The sequence below is a fragment of the Pelmatolapia mariae genome, linkage group LG22 (assembly GCF_036321145.2).
Source record: "Pelmatolapia mariae isolate MD_Pm_ZW linkage group LG22, Pm_UMD_F_2, whole genome shotgun sequence".
Lineage (NCBI taxonomy): Eukaryota > Metazoa > Chordata > Actinopteri > Cichliformes > Cichlidae > Pelmatolapia > Pelmatolapia mariae.
In genome coordinates this window covers 9,833,394-9,854,245 of record NC_086245.2, presented here as the reverse complement: position 1 = coordinate 9,854,245, position 20,852 = coordinate 9,833,394, and the positions used below count along the sequence as shown (strand labels likewise).

The 20,852-nt window shown below is 37.8% G+C and overlaps 1 protein-coding gene and 1 long non-coding RNA gene across 2 annotated transcripts; one reads left to right on the top strand and one right to left on the bottom strand.

Annotated features, from left to right (window-relative positions):
• Positions 1-2,718: 2,718 nt before the first annotated feature.
• LOC135932196 (interferon-induced very large GTPase 1-like) lies at positions 2,719-8,774 on the bottom strand. Its single transcript, XM_065469579.1, has 4 exons — positions 8,493-8,774; positions 7,810-7,864; positions 7,619-7,656; positions 2,719-7,497 (listed from the first exon to the last, which is right to left on the bottom strand). The coding sequence occupies exons 1-4, from the start codon at positions 8,772-8,774 to the stop codon at positions 2,719-2,721; spliced, it is 5,154 nt and encodes a 1,717-aa protein (XP_065325651.1).
• Positions 8,775-19,593: 10,819 nt separating this feature from the next.
• On the top strand, positions 19,594-20,319 carry LOC135933659 (uncharacterized). Its single transcript, XR_010573868.1, has 3 exons — positions 19,594-19,695; positions 19,782-19,860; positions 19,974-20,319. It is a non-coding gene; the product is annotated as an uncharacterized LOC135933659 (long non-coding RNA).
• The last annotated feature ends 533 nt before the right edge of the window (positions 20,320-20,852 follow it).

Genomic DNA, 20,852 nt, shown 5'->3' with positions numbered 1-20,852 from the left:
TAAAGTGATTCTCGAGTATTGAACGATTCGTTCACGAATCGAACATCACTACTGGGTATCATTCTTGACAGTACTCTCTCTTACACACCACATGTATATAATATTACTTGGTCTTCTTATTTTCAGCTCTCTCCAAAAGTTGATTCTGTTTATCTGGACGTAGTGTTTTCAGTGGAAGAAACGTTTCGTCACTCATTCAAGTGACTTCTTCAGTCTCAGCTGACTGCAGGTTTCCCCAATCTTATAAACAGTACATTTGCATAATGCTACATCCAGATGAATAGAATCAACTTTTGGAGATTTACTTACCTGGATGATTGAGCATGCATCAAGAAATTTTCAGCTTTCCAATATTAATCACCTTTGTCCTTCACTTACGCCAAACAGTACCGCCATACTTGTCAATGCTCTTGTCACATCTCATCTTGATTATTGTAATTCTCTTCTCTATGGTAATGTTGGTATGGTATGTAATTCTCTCTCTTCATAAACCTCAGTTAGTTCAGAATTCAGCTGCTCATATTATATTCAGATCAACAAAACATATAACACCTGTTCTTAAACAACTCAATTGGCTTCTGGTTCATCTGTGTATCAATTTCAAGATCCTTCGTCTCACTTTCAAAGCCCTTCATGAACTTGCTCCTCCATATTTATCTGATCTTCTCCATATGTATTCACCCTCTCATACACTCTGCTCCACCTGACTACCCTGGAACTCAGAGCCTTTAGTTAATAATGATAATAATAATAATGTATACTTTATTGATCCCAGTGGAGAAATTCCTCTCTGCATTTAACCCATTCACTCAGTGAAGCAGTGGGCAGCCATTGGGCACCCGGGGAGCAGTGTGTAGGGACAGTACCTTGCTCAAGGGTACCTCAGGGTAGCCATTCAGTAGATTTAAACCCCTGACCTTTGGGTCATGGGTCCACCAATCTACCTACTGAGCTATCCCTAGTTGTTCTGCCCTAAGACTTTGGCATGCCAGATCTCCAGACTATAAATTCTCTTTCTACTTTTAAATCACGTCTCAAAGTCCAACTGTTCAGAACTGCTTATCCATCATTACAACTTGGTCTCAGTCTATTGTTTCCTTGATTAGTTTTATAGTTGTGGTTGTATTTGTTTACTTTATTAAATTGTGTATATGTTTTATTTCTGCTGTACTAATTGTAAGGTAACCTTGGGCATCTTCAAAGTTCCCTATAAATAAAATGTGTTATTAATTATTATTATAAAGATGATTCTTCTCTTACCACAGCATATCATCTGCCTCCATCTCACCCTGTCACTACTGTCCTACTCCGTCAGAGCAACCCTCTACTTATCCTATTTCACTACATCCATCAATCATCTCTGTGGTCTGCCTCTTCTCCTATAGCCTGGCAGCTCCATATTTCATATCCTTTGTCCATTATATTAACTATCCCTTCTTTGCACACATCAGAATCAGTCGGCCTCCTGTCTTTCAACTCTGCCACCTGCATCTCAGTCTTTTTGTCATTGCCATGTCTCCAAACCGTACATCATAGCAGGTCTCACTACCATCTTGTAAACCTTCTGTTTCACTCTTGCTACTTTCTTATCACAAATCATCCCTGATATCCGTCTCCACTTTGCATTTGCTGTTAGTTTACTAATGGGGTAGGCTTAATTCTGTGCATGTATATGTTCCACAGTAAACACAGACAAAACACAGACAAAATGGTCGTTTAGTTAATCTAAAGTGTTTATTCTTTTGTAACCCATTTTACATGTTAATAACACCAATATTACTTTCAGACCACTTATTAATCTTGTCACAGAATTAAGAAATTCAAGAAAAAAAGCTTTCATTAAACAAAATTACTGATTGATTGACTGACTAATCCATTTCATACCTTAGTGTGTAAAGGTTGCAAAACTTTGTTGCAGTGCTCGTTGGTTTTGTTAACCTTTTCGGGTTAACAAAACAATTAATTCTAAATTTCTGAATGGACTTTCATGTGATATCCATTTATCAAAATATCCTATTAATTTTCACTATTTAATTTTTTATTCTATATATAAATATATTTTAAGAAATGTTTTATTATATATTTTCCAAAAATGGAATTTTACATCTTGATTAATATTTAAAGATAATAAACTGGATCTTGTCATAACTTTAACATGAAAATTTCAGTTTCTCTTAGAAAAAGAAAATTAATATAAAAAATTAAAGAAAATAATACATAACACAAATTAAAATGAATGAAAATATTCTCGTTGACAGACCTACAACTGACATTTGTCATGTATATTGATACCAAAAAGTTAACAAAAACGACATAATCTTTTCATTTAGAACTTATCTGTAACAATCTTAAGCATTAGCATCTTAAAAAAAAAATGAATATAGGTTCAGGAATAATTTTTTCATGGTTAAAATCTTTTACTGTAAAATAACATTTTAGTAAGAGTTACTTTCAAACTCCAACTAAATTGAAAAAAAAAAACACAAAAAAACCCCCAAACCGAAACATCTACTCAGATCCTGAATTTTCTTACAGGATTTTTTTCTATATAGTTTCTACAAATCCTACTATGTATGGAAATAACAGAGTGGATTTGAATTATGACTTTAATTCTTTTGCTTCTTTAATTCTTTCTCTTTGTCTGTATGCATTAACTAGTCACTCTTCTTTATGCAATAGTTAACTACCTGTACTAATTTTTCAGGTAAAGGCAAAATATCAGGCTTTAGTGATTGCTTGACTCATTTCCTCCAGACTTTTGATTGCATCAAGTTTAGAGATTTTTCCCCAGTCATGGGGAATCTCTCCTTTGTGATGGAATTTTGCTTTATAGTGCTCTTCCAGTTGCTTTTGAAATTTAAACACAAACCATTTCCAGTAAGCCAATTTAGACTCATCAGGCGTGATTCTCCAGGTTTTAAACCTTGGACCAGCATCTCTATAGTTTTTATAGGGAAAGCTTTTAGCTGACTCATGATTATAAAAACTGAGTTCACTTGCAACATTTGTTGTGCAGAAATTAATGAACATTTCGTCTGTGTTTCTCCAGTGCACCCCACGAACTGCACCAGGTTGATGAAAAGGGGCGCTGTGGTCATCAGGACTGTGATCTTCAATGGTGTTGGTACAAACAGCTGCACAGAATGGACACTTTACCCAGCAGCACTTACACAGCTGATCAATGAGGATTTTATCAGGTTTCAGCCTGGATTCCTTCAGCTTATCCAGTGAGAGGCTGCTCATCTGCTCAGTGATGGATGTAAATCCTTTTTTTATCTCTTCCTTAAGAAATTCAAAATCGTTTATGTCATTGAAGTTTTCAGAACACATGGCATCAAATGTTAGTTCATCCTTTAGCACAATAGAAAATTCCTTCAGCCACATATCTGTGTCGCCCTCTTGAGTTTGAACTTTTTGTGTTGCAGTAAATAGTGCCTTACACACACTTGTTTTGATGTCATCAACATTTTTCTGGAGCATGCTCACAGCTTCATCTGTATGACTTGTGAAGATGTACTTCTTAACCTCTGCTTCAATGAAAGCTTCTGTTTGTCTCCTTGGATTTGTGATGTAGGTGATGAAATCGTTAAAGTTTTCTTTCTCAGCGAGTGACTTTAACACATGTTTGTCCAGTTCCAGTCTGTTCCCGCTGAATGCAGAGAAATTACACCTCATCTTTCCGGCGAGATCAATGGCAGTCTTATTGCAGACAGCCTCAATACTGGAAGCTTTCAGCTTCTCACAGATCAGTTCTCCAAACACAACAGCAGATGAGTTTTCTTTACAAAAGCTTCTAAAGACTCTGTAATACTGTGTTTTCTTGCCATCTAAATAAATGATTGCATCATTTATCACTTTGAATTTCTTATGGGACTCTAGAAGCCAACTTTCTGCCCTGTAGAACACATACAGTAAGAGATCAACTGTAAACTCCTTCTTCAAAGTGTATTTCTTCTCTGACAGAAATTTCTGCACTTCTTCTGTTACATGATTGGCCCCTTGAATCAAGTAAGTTGATGTGTAGCCTCTTGTAGCTACAGGTTTGCTTTGGATTGCATCAAGTGACTCTTTTTCAGCTTTGTCAATGAGCGATCTGATCTGTTGTTGTTCTTCATAAGCAAAAGCACCACTTGATTTGTATTTTTGGTAAGCATCAACCACTGGTCTCAGATATTTTTGTCCAGTTGTCATTATATAATCTGAATAATCACCAAGCTCTGATATTTTCTTGTATCTGCCACTTGTTTTACATTCATCTATGAGAGATAATTCAAAACCAAGTTCTTGAAGGATCATTAACTGATCTTCTTTCAAGTTGATGTCTTCAACAGGTTTTATATCTGCTGTTAATTCAGTAACCCAGCCGCTCCAAACAGAGCTGAACTGTCGTTGAAGCTCTTCTTCATCTTTGGCCTTATCCTTCAGCTCCTGAGCGAGCTCTTTGCTCTTCTGTAGCAGTTTGTTCTCAAACTCTGATTTCTTATCATCCAGTTTTCTACAAGCTTTCTTCTGCTGGATAACTTCATCTAGTTTTCTTTTCACTCTTCTCACCTGTTCATCATGAAACTCTTTAATTTTGATTTCAAATCGTCCTCTCCACTGAGTCAACATTTCTTTATCCTTGTCATCGTCAAAGTACTTTGTCATTGCTTCTGTGATCTCTCCATATGTTTGGCTTGTTTCTTCAATAAGATAACTCAACTGAACCATCTCAAGTTGCCCATTTTCAATTCTGTTATGAAGTTGGTTTTCAATGGTTAACATGTTGCTCCTCAGGGTCCAGGTCCAGTTCCCGTACTGGACTTCCAGTTTTCTGTACACTGCAATTTCAAGTGTATTTTTAAAGCTGAAAACAAAACTTTCATTCAGAAGTGCAGTCCACAGGTCATGAATTTTGGTTTTGAACTGTGAGAGAGTGATCCCAGCAGACTTTGAAGCTTTAGAGAGGATGGTGTTCTTCACTTCCTGGATGCTCTCACTGTAACCTGGATTTGGAGGAGCCATGGGTGGACTGCCCTCCCAAAGCTGGGCACAGTATTTCACATCTTTCTGAACATCAAATTCAATGACATCACTGAAGCACTCTGCATCACAAACTTCCTCTTTGGCTGCTAGTTTGGCCATCTGGTCCAGTTTTTCCTGCAGGCGTCTCTTTCCATCCATGTTTTTCTCTGCTGCTGCAACATCTGTGACATTCTGGTGAACAAACACACAACTGGGAGAAAGTTGAACTTCCTTCATCCTCATGAAAGCCTGAACAACAATCTGCAGAATGTCTTGCATATCAGATGGATTCTCTCCAAAAATGTTGATCAGTGTCAGGTTTCCCAGACCAACAACAAATGTTGCCAATTCATTGTCATGATGAAGAGTGTTGTTACCTTCTAACTCAAGAGCACGCAGTCCTTCAGTGTCCACCACTAGAACATAGTCAAACTTCAAGTCTTTCTTCATCTCCTCTGATACTTTGAGCAGCTGCATGAAGGCACCTTTGGTGCACCTGCCAGCACTCACTGCAAACTGCAGCCCAAACATGGTGTTCAGCATTGTTGATTTTCCACTGCTTTGTAGACCCAAAACTGACAACACAAAAACTCTCTGGTCCCCCAGTTTCTTGATGACTTCTTCTAAAAGACTGGAGATCCATGTTAAAGGCACATGACCTGCATCACCATCCATCAGCTCCATCGGGTGTCCTGATATCATCAGCTGTGCAGCCAGCTCAGGGTATTTAGACCAGTCAGTGTGTCTGCTCTCTCTTTGTGTTGTTTTATGGGCTTCATAGATCTGTCCCATTTCTCTGAAGATGTGCTCCAAACCAAAACTTGCAGACTGAAGTTTTTTGGATATGTCATCAAGTTCAGTTTGTTTTCTTAATAACAGATCTGATTTGTCATGTTTGTTCTTCAAAGCCAAGACCTCAGACCACTTTTCATCATAACTTTTGAGAATTGAAGAAAGATCATCAGTGGAAAGGGCATCTGTTAAGATCTGAATCCATTTTAGGAAATACTCTCTGTCTGTTGGTGGCAATGATGAGAGGCTTCCAGTGAACAACTCCATCAGTTTACTGCAGGAAGCAGCACATTGTTTTTGACGTATGTTCATTAGTTCTTCTTCCTTTTGACTTTTCTCCATTTCAATGTCTCCTCTGAGATGAAACAGTTCTTTGTGTATTTTGCTCCACTGATGCCACAGTTGACCTTGACACGGGAGAAATTCATCTTTGATCTTTGAGACATCCATGTTATCCTTTTTAAGCAGATCGGTTATTTCCATAGCAGCAGATTTCCCTCTTTGACAGGCTGGGTCAGTTTCATCCACTCTGATTCCAGAGAGCTCAGCCATGGTTTCAAGCTGGAAGGATGGTTTCAAGATGGGACCATTGAGAGAAGACAAAACCTCTCTAATGATCCTTTTCAGCTGTTCAGATACATCTGGCTGGTTTCTGTCTTTGAGGCCTAATATGTATTTTCCATTTTTTGTTTTAATATCACAGCCGTCCTCAACAGTGAGACAAATGAGAGGCTTCTGAGATGCAAAGAGAGATGACATAAGTGGCTGACTTTGTGTATTTTTTTGCAGAGATGTCACAAGAAAAACATTGATAAACGATTTTTGAATCAGTATGTCACGCTGTTTTTCAGTCAAAAGAGCATCACCATGGAGATTACAAAAGGCAATGCAATCACTGAAGGTATCGTTGGGTTTTCCAGCAGGGCAGTACCAGGCAATCTCTGCCACACCATCCATCAAATAGCGAGACTTGGTGTTTCCTGGGCAGTTTCTGTGGAAGAAGGTGTCGTGACGGTTGTTGATCAAAGTGTTCATCAGCTGAGATTTAGACACTGACAAAGAACCCAGACGGAAAAATGAAACCAAAGGTGTTTCAGCTTTGTAGATTGGAATATTTTTCATAGTGATAATGTTTGAATCATCTTTGGTTTGAATCACCTTCCAGCTTTTTGTTATTTGTCTGAATGTCCACAGAGGAAACTCAATTTCCTTTGTGACTGGGTCAGGAAGAAGCAAAGGTAAGGCATACTGACATTGAGAGAGCTTTGTAATCATCATCTGTTTAAGGAAACTGTCTGAGCAGTGAAATACTGCCATCTGAATGTCCAGTGGATGCATGTGAGTCTGTTCTGTCTGTTCCCTCTTATCACTGGTGCTCAGTAAAGCCATCAAATTCTTAAAATCGTTGTCAGTATTGTCAGTCATTTGAAGAGGTTTTGCAGCTGTCACATCAGCACTGTCTGGTCTTAAAGGAATATATCTGGCCCTGTAGTCCAACATCATCAGCCTATGAAGAAAAGTGTGAGCTACATCTTTGTCAGATCTTGCATGGTGCTGTTTTACAGTTGGTTGTATTTGAAGAAGTTCTGTTGGTGACAACTTGTCTTGAAGTTTTTCTTTAAGATGAAGTCTCTCAAGCAGTGCCTGAGTTTCTCTTTGACATAGCTCCTTTCTGCAGATTTCTTCAGAAATCTTCCCTGACTGTGATAAATGAAAAATTATTCATTCTATGTAAGGACATTATAATATTATATTACACTGATTATAATGTGTGATAAAGCAATCCTTTAGATCTTTTGAAACAAAATTTTGACTGTCTTACATTCTCCTTGTTTCTGCTCATGATAAGTTCTGAGGTTCCTGCAAGATGAGCAAGAATGACAAATCAATGTATGATGGAGCCAACACAGTTCACTAATATTTATTGTAAATGCGTTACTTTTTATATATTTAACCATTCCAATTCTAGCTTAGTTTTGTTATATTTTTTATTTTATTTTTTTTAAATGTTACCCCTCTCATTAGAGTTGAGTTTGATGTTTTCTCCAGCTATTGGGGCGTCATCATTCTTTGAAAGTACAACATCAGTGTGTTTATTCACTAGATCACTCTGGGGAAAAAACAAAACAGACCAAATACTTTAACTTGTCATTTGGTTAAATGACAAGTGAAAAAAAGTTTTTGATGTCATTGCCAAAAAAAAAAATTTTTTTTAATGTATTGCAGTTCAAGTTTTATGAGAAGGAACGAGACTCCTTCACGTCCATTGGTCTCATTTTTTACAGACCCCATAGAAGCTTGTCCATAAAGTGTTGATTAAAAACAGATTGAGCATTGTGAATATGTGGTCGAGTTCGTCATTCATGCCACATTGGTGCCAAAATCCAGGAGGCGGCATGGCAGAACAACAACTGGGCCAGGCAGAGGGAGGCGATGGCAGTGGTGTCTCGCCAACAGTTGGAACAGCAGGTGTCTGGTCTGCTCTGGTCTCCTGGGTGAGGCCAGCCAAGACACAGCCTACCTCCTTACCAATACCCACTCCTCAGGTGGAAGCGGCTAGTGCCCGGCAGGTGCCTGCACCTGTTCCTATTCCCCGGAGGAGGACAGATGAGCAACCTCTACTTCCACCATCTGCTCAATCACCTGCTCAACCTGAGCTGGAGGTCAGCATGCGGAAAGGACCTGCTTAGCCCAACCTGGAAGTCAAGGAACGGGAGGGACCTAGTCCTAGCTAGAGATTGGGGCGCTGGAGGGAACAACGCCTGGCAAGCTGCATGTGAGCCATGGCTGACGTCCACGTCTGCTGCGCTGCCACTGCTTGCCACACAGATGGCCTCCGGTCCAGTGCCACCACCACTGCTGGATATGCAGTCTGCCCCTGGACCCGTTTTGTCACTGCCACTGGTGGATACGCGGCCGGCCCCCTGATCCCACTCATCCCTACCGCTGGTCCATGGGCTGGGGATGTCAGTGGTCATAGCCAATTACCTCTCCTGCTCACAGGGGTAGGGGGTATGGATGGGAAATGTGGTGGGGCATGGTTCATGGCATGTCTGCGAGGGAGGCTGACACACCTGAGCTTTATCATCTCATTACGTCTCCCCTGTATTAAACGTTTCAAGACTTGAGGTCGTTGTTGTTGTTGTATGTGGTTGTGACTGAAAAGCTGCAAACGAGTTTGTAAGAAACGACAACCAAAATAAAGTGTGTAAAGTGTGAATATGCGGTCGGGTCTGTCATTCATGCCACAAGAATTTTAAAGCAGCAAAAAGTATTTTTTTTAAAATGCCATATAATGCAAGCTTTTCACGGTGTTGGCATTTAAGTAGAAAATGGAGTTTGAATACTTCCTCAATCCAAAAGTCAGCAGTGACTTAATTTTTTTGAACACATAAAGCAATTCAATTTAAAATAACCCAGCGAATTTATTTGAAATATTTTATGTCATGTAGGTGTTAAACTGTTACGTCCCCTGGCTAGTCTAGGGGGTTTGAAGGGACTAACATAAAGGTAAATAGGGATGTAACATAAACCAAGAGGCCATATATTCAACCTGTGAATAAGTTTAAGCTAGCAACAAGGACAGTTCCATTTAAATAATAATTGTATTGAAGTTGAAAGTTTTACAAAATAGTTAAGAAAAAATGTTATGGCAAAGATCTTACCTTTTGCTCTTTTTTAGCAGTGCTCTGTTTCAGGTCATCTCCTACAGGATATTTAACAGCAAACAGATTACAAGATTAAACAAAAACAAATTGTTAGCAAAACTTTACTAGTCATTTAAAATGTGAAAGGTTTGATAAAATTAATCTTCTCTTCTGAAAACAGAAAATGCACATTTCATTGAAGTGATCAAGATTTTGCAGAAAGGCAACTAAAACATAAAACAACTAAACAAAGTACTTATCACATTGTTTTGGAGCTGTTGAAACAGTGTGACAACAGTATATCTGTTAATGTAAAAGTGAAGTTTCATTAACATATTACCTTGCTTTTTGTAAGTGGATGGTTCTAGAGATTTGGCTGATTCTTCTTCTTCTACTGTTGTGCTGTCATTACTCTGTAAGCGTTGAACATCACTGCCTTCATCAAGTGGATCCCTCTGCTAGAACATACTTTTGTTTATCAAGTGAGAATACAAATGTGAAATCAAATAAAGGGAGAAAAGTAAGTAAAACAATTATTCATGTAGTTTAAAACATACACTTGACTGACTCAAGCTGTGACTGCAACAATCTTAATGTAAACTGCATTGTAATCTGCATTTCTGATGGTACAGAAGATAGTCTAGATATAATCAGAATTAGTCTGCATTAATGAAAAATATTGTTAATGAACAATAATTGCCAATAACTTGGCAAAAGTGTGTTATCTTTATTTTGTTTTATTGGTAACTTGATTTTTAAACCCACACTCTCCCTTTTTCACTACCTAAGGATTTATGGTGTTCTCTAAGCTCAAGCATTCATCTGCTCATCATTTCTGACCTGGGAAAATCTTCTAACATCTTTATTTAATACATTCCTGGTGCTTTTATATACACATGATTTTGTGTTGGGTTTTTTTTATTATGTAGATGTTTGGAGATCAGTAAATTGGACAAAAATTCACGCATAAAATATACAACCGTTACTTTCACAGTACAATAATTTCACCCATTTTTTGTTTTTTTTTGCTTCATAAAGACAGCAAGTTGTTAAAAGGCCTTCCTAAAGAGTACAGTTTCATGAATTTATAGATTTTTGAGAAAACAGATACATGCCTAGAAATGAATAAAACACAAACATTTATTTTCTTTTGTTACCGTAGCACCATGCCAATTAGCAGCTAGGGTGGGGAGAAGGTCACTGAATATTGTTATCCATCATATTCCTTACCACCTTCTCACCATTTACTGGACGAGACTTTCTTTAACAGACTGATTTGACTCAGCTGTCACAAGGACAGATATGGGGAAATGGATTGTCATTGGTGGACTTAAAGGAGCAGTTTGTCATTTTTTATTTTTATTTTTTTTGCTTAGTTATGTAGAGATTTACTCGATATATTAATTGAAAAAGATTTCATGTTTAGCTGAGTGGGATGAGCAGTTGACTATATGCCATAAGGCTGGACAGCAATAGGCCCGGATTTGTGTCTGAACCTCAGCTCTTTACTGCATGTCTTCCTCTTTGTCTCTTTCCCCACTTTCCTGTCTTGCTACACTGTTTCTTTACATTAAAGGTTGAAAAGGCAAAAAACAAAAAACTATTTCATGTTTACCTCTGTTTCAGGTGGCTTATCTCCTGCAGGGACATGTAACAAAAACACATATAACAGCTATATTCAGATATAGGAACATACAGAAAATAAATGCTTTGTTAAGTGGTATTTAACATGCCCTTCTTGACACCAGGCCATCCTCCAAAATTCTTCTTCTTACTGTGTGTGCAAATGCATTCACACTTGCCAGCTGCCATTCCTGAGCAAGCTCTGCACTGTGGCACCTTGATCCCACAGCTGAATCATCTTTCGAAGACTTCTTGCCCTTGTTGAATCTGGAAGCCTTCGTCACAACAATTAAACCTCTTTCCTTTAAGTCTTGATGATGGTTGATTTAGCTTCCAATCTTATTAGCAACAACATACTTGCCTGTGAAGCCCTTTTCATGTAACACAATGATGGCTGCATGTGTTTTCTTGCAGGTAACGATGGTTAACAGGAAGAACAATGATTTCAAGCATCACCCCCATTTTAATTATTCAATCTGCTATTCTAACTCAATCAGCATAAAGAAATGATCTCCGGACTTCTGCTCGTCAACATTCGCACCTGTGTTCATGAGAAGATTATTGACATGATCTCAGCAGGTCCTTTTACGGCAGTGCTGATTGCAATGAAAATGTTTTGTTTTGGGAAGTTCATTTTCATGGCAAAGAAGGGCTTTGTGGAGTATATGCAAATTGAGATGATAAAAACTGAAGCAACAAACTTTCAAACCAATATTTGTGTCATTAACAATGGAATGGCAATTAACAATGGAAGAGAGACAAAGCCAATCATAACGCTTAAAAGAATTGAGGTCTTTCCTACAGAGAAATGGCAAAGAAAGTCAAGGTGTCAGTGAGTACAGTTTCATTCACCATCAAAAGGCACTCAGATATTGAGGGAAACTCTTACAGCAAGAGCTCTGGCACACCCAAAGCCACGACTGAATCAGTGGACAAGTTTCTGAGAGTTAACAGCTTGCATGATAGGCAGCTCACAGGACAATAGCTTCAAGCACAGTTTAATATTGGGCATAGTAAGCAAGTCTCAGTTTCAACTGTGCAAAGAAGACTTTGAGCTGCAGGTTTGACAGGACAAGTTGCAACAACAAAGCCATTGCTAAGATGTCAGGATAAAACAAAGAGGTTTGCCTGGGGGGCCATGAAACACCATCATTGAAGACTGCAATAAGGTATTATGGACTGACAAATCAAAACTTGAAATCTTCGGTTCATCACGCAGGATCTTTGTACACTCTTGACTACGCGACAGGATGGTTCCACAGTGTGTGGCATCAACTATCAAACATACAAGAGAAGGCGTGATGGTCTGGGGCTGCTTTGTTGGATCCAGGGTTGGTGACTTGTACAGAGTGAGAGGCACTCTGAACCAAAACGCCTACCACAGCATTCTGCAGAGCCTCCAGTATGTGCCTAGTTGGTCAGGGGTTCATCCTTGTTTGTGAGTGTCTCATGACAATGACATAAGGACATGCGATGTCCGTGGCAGCAACAGACGTGTGTAGATAAACAATGGATGGAGTGTGCGAGACAGTACGACCATGTAGCATTTAAAGTGTGGAAATACTTACATTACTTTAAGTTTTATTACGTAAAAAGTGACAAAAACATTAGCGCCCACTGTACACTTAGCATGGGAAGAAAACTCAGGCAAAAAATTTAAACTTCAAATCTGAGCAAGCATCTAGCATGCCTGCCACAGGAATGTGAAATTGACAGAGAAACCCCCGGATCCCCCCACTGACAGGACCACTGAGGCACCGGGCAGACCTAAACCGGCCCTTCTTTTGCTAAAGAGGTGAAAATGGATTTCAGAGCGACAGGAGTTATTTCTGCTGAATCTTTGATTTTATTTATTTTCTGCTGTGTTTTACTTGCATCTATTTGAAAGAGTGAGTGTACACACACAAAAATATTTTATTTTATATGTTGAAATATGCAGAAAATAGGTTTAAATGTTAAACAAATTTCTTCAAGTCAAAGCCTGTTGCATACAATTAAATTTAAAAGATTAAAGTTAAAAGATTAAAACTAATAAAACAAGTTTTAAATAGACACTTTTCCATTTTGATTCAATTTTATACGATGGATTATGCAAAAAAAATAGAATTGGGCTGAAAGGTCTATTGCTTTATTACCTATTCAGGTGATGTATCGTGTTTTTAAACAGTAACTAAGTAATAAAGGCACTAATTACTTTTGAAAATAAGTAACCAGTAAAGTAATGGGACTACATTATTGGAGAAGTAATCATTAATTAGTAAGTAATTACTTTTTTCAAGTAACTTGACCAACACTGGCAGTGAGCTGTTTGTATCTGAAGTGAGAATCTATGGAATTGTTTGGTTCTCTAGAAAACCCTGATTTGAGGAGACTGGGACTGTCACAATTGTTGTTGTTTTATATTGCAATATAATATTAAGTGATAGTTCAATGAAGCCTTGTGAATGTGTCGAGTCTTTCCCACCAATTGCATCGCCAAAACGCAAATCACACAAAACACTGTTCAACAGCTCATTTGGAAGTACTACTGACATCCTGACATTTGCTGGTCATCTGCTTGTCTTTAGTCACATGATATCACTATTACAAGTTAGACTTTAGAGGGTAATTGTCATATAAATGCTCAGTTTTTAATTTTAAAAACTGATACCTTACAACAACATTTTTGATTAAAAATTTACCCTTCTCACTGGTTCCAGATTCTGGTAGAGGCTTGATGTCAGATTCCTCATCACTTTTCTCTGGATGTTCAGGTACTTTATTCCTCGAGTGACTCTAGAAAGAACAAGTGATTTATCTGACCTTAATACTTTATTTGCGATTAAGATTTCAAATAATAAAAGTATAAGATAAATCTTAAACACTTAAGACCAACAATGGTGCACTAATTTACTAAGAAAAAATGCATAAAAAAGAATGAGGGTGTCATGGCTGTGTGCAGGCAGGCAGAGAGGAAGGACCCAAAATGTAGGACTCACTGAGGCAAAAGGTGAACTCAAACTAAACAGGTTGCAGACCGAACCGAAGACTAATCATACTGGGGGAAAATAAATTAACAGGCAGGCAAAACAGGTAATGGAACACACAGCGTAAACTAAGGGTATGACGCAACAACGAGCAGAGGAAGACGCAGACACTAAATACAAGAGGTGAACAGAGCTAAGAGGAAACAGCTGGGAGACACGGCTGACGCTGATTACACTGACGAGACAGGGAGAGCACAAAGCTGAACGCACTGACATAAGGCACAGGCCTACAAAGTAAAACAGGAAGTACACGGCAGACAAGGAGACCCAGACAACACACAGAACTTAACAGATGCAGACTCATGAGCAGACATAATAACATCATGGACAGACAGAGGGAACACAGAAAAGTGGGACCAGGGCAGGCACAGAGCAGAAACCTAACAAATGGCAAGTCTTAATGGAAAACACAATTAGAATAAACAAGATCATAATAAAGAAACACAAAACACTGAGTCACCAGACTCAGGACCACGACAGAGGGAAAAAAATATGTGCTGTTCTTCAACTGCAAAAATGTTAAATCCGTTTTCAAGCATAGATGCATTACCTCAGAGCTTATATTATATTTTTACATGCTGCAGTGCCATTTTTGGGAGCATTTCAAGTTGCTATACATCAATACAACCATTATAGGCCGAATTATAATAATATGTATGCATTAAGTGCATAGTAATTACATAAATTGCAAAAAAGTGCAATAAACTACAAAAAAATTGAAAATTGTTTTTGTTTTTTTTAACATATATTTCTAGTTAGAGAAATTTAAGAGGCTTATCCCTCAAAACTGTAAATATAAAAAATTTGCACAAAATAGTTTCCCACAGCAGGAAATTTAATTTAATTTAATTTTGCGTGTCTTCATATTTTTATTTTTGAAATACACCAATTTTTATGTACTGTGCATAAATCACAAATCAGTTCGAGGTCAGTAAGCACAGCCGGAATTTATAAATAAGTCGCACAGGATTGTAAGGTGTACTGTCGAATTTTGAGAAAATTAAAGGATTTTAAATGCACCTTATAGTGCATAAAATGCAGTAATCTGAATACAGAGCATTTTTATAAAAGGTTTATAAAAGATGTTTATAAAGGTATGAAATTAGAATCTGAAGATGAATGAGTAGCACAGTTAACAGATACTTACAACACTATAATTTGGCAGTGTGAACATATCCAATTGCTGTTAAGATTTAATCATGACCAAAAAAACAAGAAAACACCCCACACAAATATACAAATGTACAGAGGCAAAAAAAATCCTGTTCCACTATGTTTATCAGTGGAAAAGACATTAAAAACACTTGAAGAAAGCACGAGAAAAACAGTTGAGAAGATTATTTTCAGTTTTTTCTAACTTATTTTTCATTTAGAAGAACACAAGCATTAGAACACAATTATAATTAAAAAAATAATCAAAGTTTAACAAAACCCACTTGTTCGAGAAAAAAAAAGCTAATGACATAGTTTTAGAAAACAGATTCTTAGACCAAATGGTATCCATTGTTTTTATTTGCTTCACTTGCCACTTTTACTGTCCAGGGCGTACCCCACCTTTTACCATGTGACAGCTGGGATAGGCTCCAGCCCTCCCATGACCCCGATTAGGACACGTGGAACAGGATGGATGGATGAATTTGTTTTGGGGAATATACAAAGATGTAACTATAGAGAGGGCAGATAGTTATGTTGACTCTTTTCTGCTGACTGTCCGCTCCTCTGTTTAATTTGTGAAAAATGTGCCTGTACCTGTTGATATAAACTATGCAAAACTGTGTTTATCGGGAACTGTCTCACATGTTACATTAAAAAGGCTAAGTCTGTTTTGGCATTGTGGTAGCCACTGCGAAGAAAATGATGTGGGGTTATAGTGTAAAATTAAATGTATCTGTTCCCCTGACCTTTGACCGTCCATAATGCTGGTCAAATGTGCTGTATGACAAAAGTAAAACTGCAAAGATTTAATCTTTACCTCTGTTTCAGATGTACTCTCCTGTGGCTTATTTCCTGCAGGGAAATGTAATAAAAAAACAGATTATTAGGATCAGACAGAGAAGAAATGACTGATCTTTTAGTGTTCACAAATATTTATCCTGTCCAGTAAAAATTAAAAAAAAAATCAGAATTATGTTTGTATTCAGACAAACATCTCACCTTCTTTGGTTTCTGTTGGAATAGTCTCATGTGTTGGACTTATATTAGTCTCAGTATCAGCTTCATCTTTGACCATGTTCCTGCTGCTGTCACTGGGGACCTCTTTGCTTTCAATAGTCTGTCCAACTGAAGAGTCGGAGCCTACATTTATCACACATTACATTGAATAGCTAGTGTTTAATCTGTTCAAAATCTTTCAAAAAAGGTTAAATTATGACTGAAAACTTTTTACAGTAAAAATCTGTTTCTGTGAAACTTTTCATTAAAAATGTACCCTTCCCACTGCTTGAAGATGGTTCTAAAAAACTGACTCCAGGGTGTCCTTCTGCTGTTGTGATGTCATGAGGCTCTTTTGATTTTTCAGCATCAACAGGTTTTTTCACTGGTGAAATCTGAGACAGTAAATACCTTTATATAACATTTTGCATGTCAGATTAGGGCTCGAAATGTATTAATAATTAAAGGAGTGTTTATGTTGAATATTAGATGATGTTTATACTGGTAATTGTTTTTTTTTAGCCACCATGTTCTCCACGATATTCTATACTGTTGAACTGAGCATGATAATCATGAGAATGCTCACCATTTTCATCCAAGTAGCATACAACAGATTCCAGAGGTACAGAAGAAAATTTCCCTTGGACAAATTGAAGAGAACTTTGATCATTCATAACATATTAGCCGTAATGATTACTAAAGGTAGTAGGAATTAAATAAAATTAAATTATATGAGTATTTATATCCAACGTAAAGTATTTTGTACTATTGACAATTTTAGGTTATTTTATAGGACCCTAAAACTGCGAGTGTATTATTTCCCAAGTAACCAAAACGTAAGAATATAGAAATTTCTATGTGGAATTTTTTGTTCTACAAAACGTCTGTCACCAGGTTGTGATGCTGAGCATCATTATTATTATTTCAACAACAACAAGTGCTTTATTCTTGCATGGACAAGAAAAAAAACATTTTGCAAACTATGTTATCCCACTTTAGAATTTAAGCAGAGGATTGGAAATCAGCTTGTTTTGTAACTCGTATCTAGAAGTTTATCTCCTCAGAACAGACACACATGTTTATATAGTGGTTAATGTTAGGAAAATATATTTTCTAGCGCTTATTTGCTGTGTATTTTGTTTTATGCATTTAATAACAGGCGAGTATATTAAAGGCCACCTTTGAGTTATAAACTGCGTCATAGGTCATTAGATTGTTTGATGATTGTGATGTGGGAGAGTCCAGAAAAGGAAGCTTTTTGCAGAGTTGAAGAGAACATCACCTATTTTTATGCTGCTAAAAGAGAACAACAGGAAACAGCTGGGGGTAAAAGAGCGTTGAGACTGTTAGTGATGTGCAAACATCACTGCCTTAGATGGGGTTGAAGTTAACTGTCACTGATGGATGATAAATATACTCTGCTTACGTATGAGGGGGTGTGAACCCTGACATATAAAGTTGTATATTGAAGTGCTTCCTCTTTGAGATCTACCTGGCTGCGCTTTGGGTGGTATTGTGTGAATCTCCCACATATATGTTCTTAATAAATAATTGTTGTTTACTGGACTTGCTCTGGGTATTGGTTGTTTATTCTCAGCACATCATTAAAGAATTGGGACATTAAAAGTGAAAAAAAAATGTAATTAGTGTTAAGGTATTGTTGTTATAATTGTTATAATGGACTTGTTATATTTGTTATAAAAATCTTCTGTGAGAACCTGATATTCAATGGTTTTATTAGAAATCATTGAATAATTAGAATTGTAGTAGTGGTTTGTTTTTCATTTACTTTCATTTGTTAAATTTTGGTGTTTGTTTGCTTTTTTATGCACATACTGAATCAATTTATGACAACAACTAATAAGGAGGTGAAGATTAAATTTTTACCACTGTTTCAGCTACAATCCTCTTCAATTCACGTCCTGTGGGGTAAAGCTAAAGTCAGCAACAGTAATTTTTCACAGTGTGCTAAAATTAAGGATTAATTAAAACTGAAATCACTTGTAGATGTAAAAATGTTACCCCTCTACCTGTCACTGGCTCGATTTCAGATTCTCCTCCCCCTGATGTGCTTGGTTCACTTTTCACTGGTTGGACATCTTTCAAAGGTTTGATTTCAGGCTCTCCTCCTCTTCCTCCTCCTTCTGCTGCTGTTGTGTTGTGGTGGTCTTCCATACCATCAGCTTCTCACTTTATAAGCAGTCTGTGTAAAAAAAAAAAATGCATTCAGTTTATCAAAGATTAAAATAAGAGCAATTTTTTATGAGTATCAGAAAGTAAAATATTTTAACATTTTTGAAATATATTTTTATTTAATGAATTTTTAAAAAATCCCGTCTAAAATAGCTGATACTTTAAGGTGTAACAAACTACATCTATTTAAGAAGACAATATGATATTTCTATGTAATAAATGTATTTTTTCCACACAAAACAATACCAAATCAGAATGAAAGGTAATGGGAGTGGTAACTTTACTAACTAGCAAACTGGTTCAAGGGAATGGGAGGAGACTGTAATGCTTTCTTGCTGAGCACTGAACTGTCACCATTCATGTAAAATGACAGTGGTGACTTCTACAGAAAGACGCACTGAATGCCAAACTATCAGATTTTACTGTGGTCACTACAAGGCCTGCAGTGTTTGCCCAGTGAAATCTAAAAACAGATATTAAATTAAAACATACAAAAACTAAGGCAATCTTTCTCCTTAACACTAGATTTACTATCCTGCGCAAATTTGCGTAACTTCCCTAAACCCAACACCCCCTAGAATTACTGGCTTTTTTATTTTCTGGTGCAAGTCCCGAGGTGTTAAGCACCCCTGCTGAGATTTTCACAGGTCGTCAGCTTGTTTCTCCTACAGCTTTTGTTGTGCAAACCACCCATTATCCTTGAGGCCTGGCACATTTGCATTTGCTCACTCAGAGTTGCTCAGATCCAAGGCAGGCCAAACCTCTGTGTTACAACTTTCAGAAATGCCTGGTAGAAATGCTTCAACTTACTCATGAGATTTTGACCACATTTCTTGCGGAAGTCACAGCTATACTGAATGCACGACTGTTGTTGCCAGCTGCAAGAAATGCTTGGTAGGGAACAGCAGTTCCCTACCAAGGTTCGTTGTCCATTCACACAGTATATGGCAACCAAGTCAGACAAATTTGGGATCAAGTTGTGGATGGCCACGGATTTGGACACCAAATATGTCTGCAGTGCATCTCCTTACTTGGGAAAGGACCCCAGTCGTCAGGAGGGAGAGAGGCTGGCAGAGAACGTGGTCATGAAACTGATGGAGCCGTTTTTGGATGATAGGAGAAATGTCACAACGGACAGTTTCTTTACTTCACTGTCACTGTCGCACAGACTGCTGCAGCGCAAAACAACATTACTGGGCACGGTGAATAAAGTCCGGCGTGAACTTCCTCAACTTGCAAAAGATACTGCAAAGCGAGAGGTATTCTCCACTTCAGTGCTTAGAAGTGGCAGTGTCTCCTTGACAATTTATGCACCTAAAAAAACCAAGACTGTGTGTGTTCTAAGTTCCATGCACCAAGACGTGACGATCGGTGACGGCAGAAAGAGGAAACCCAACACGATAACAGACTATAACCACATGAAGGTATGTGAATGTGTGTACAATTTTACACCAGTGCTACAATGTTTTCTGATGTGTGCTATACAGGCCTATAGAAAAAAACATATATTCATGACTCTCTCTCTCTGCTTTTACAGTGTGGTGTAGACGTGTTGGACCAAATGGCATGGATGTATTCCGTAAGAGCAGCAACACGCAGGTGGCCAGTAGCGGTTTTCTACAATATGCTGGACCTGGCGGCAGTGAATGCCTACATTTTGTACAAGGCATGTACAGGGTGGACAGGCAAAAGAAGATTGTTTCTGAGTCTTCTAGCTCAGCAACTTCGTTGCCGATTCATGCAGCACAAGGAAATATTACAACGCAGACAACGCAGTGCCAGGTGCAAGAGAGCTGCAACAGGAATCGCAGCAGGTTTACCTGTGCAACATGTCAGAAATTCACCTGTGCCAAATGCAGGTATGATGGACACTGGGTCTGCAAACGCTGTAAAGTTTGAAACACTTTGAAATAAAACAGACTTGTGTACCCATATATTGTGAATGTGTGTCTTTTGTATGTAGGTTTGTAACACAGAGGTTTGGCCTGCCTTGGATCTGAGTAAACAAATGCCAATGTTGCACAAACACACACAAACACACACACACACACACACACACACACACACACACACACACACACACACACACACACACACACACACACACACACAGCAAATCTGCATTTATTTGTCCCACAAGTGGAAAATCTGCATTGTCATTGCAAAAAAGTGGACAGAGCACGATATAGAAAGTGCACTATACAAACAATCTGGAAACATATATATGGACACGAGTATTCAAAAATATTGGTGTATGTATACACACACACACATCTATCTGTGTGTGTGTGTGTGTATATATATATATGTATATATACACACACACATCTATCTGTGTGTGTATATATATATATAGATATAGATATATGATATAGATGTGTCTGTGTGTATAGCTAGACTTTATGCATATTATATA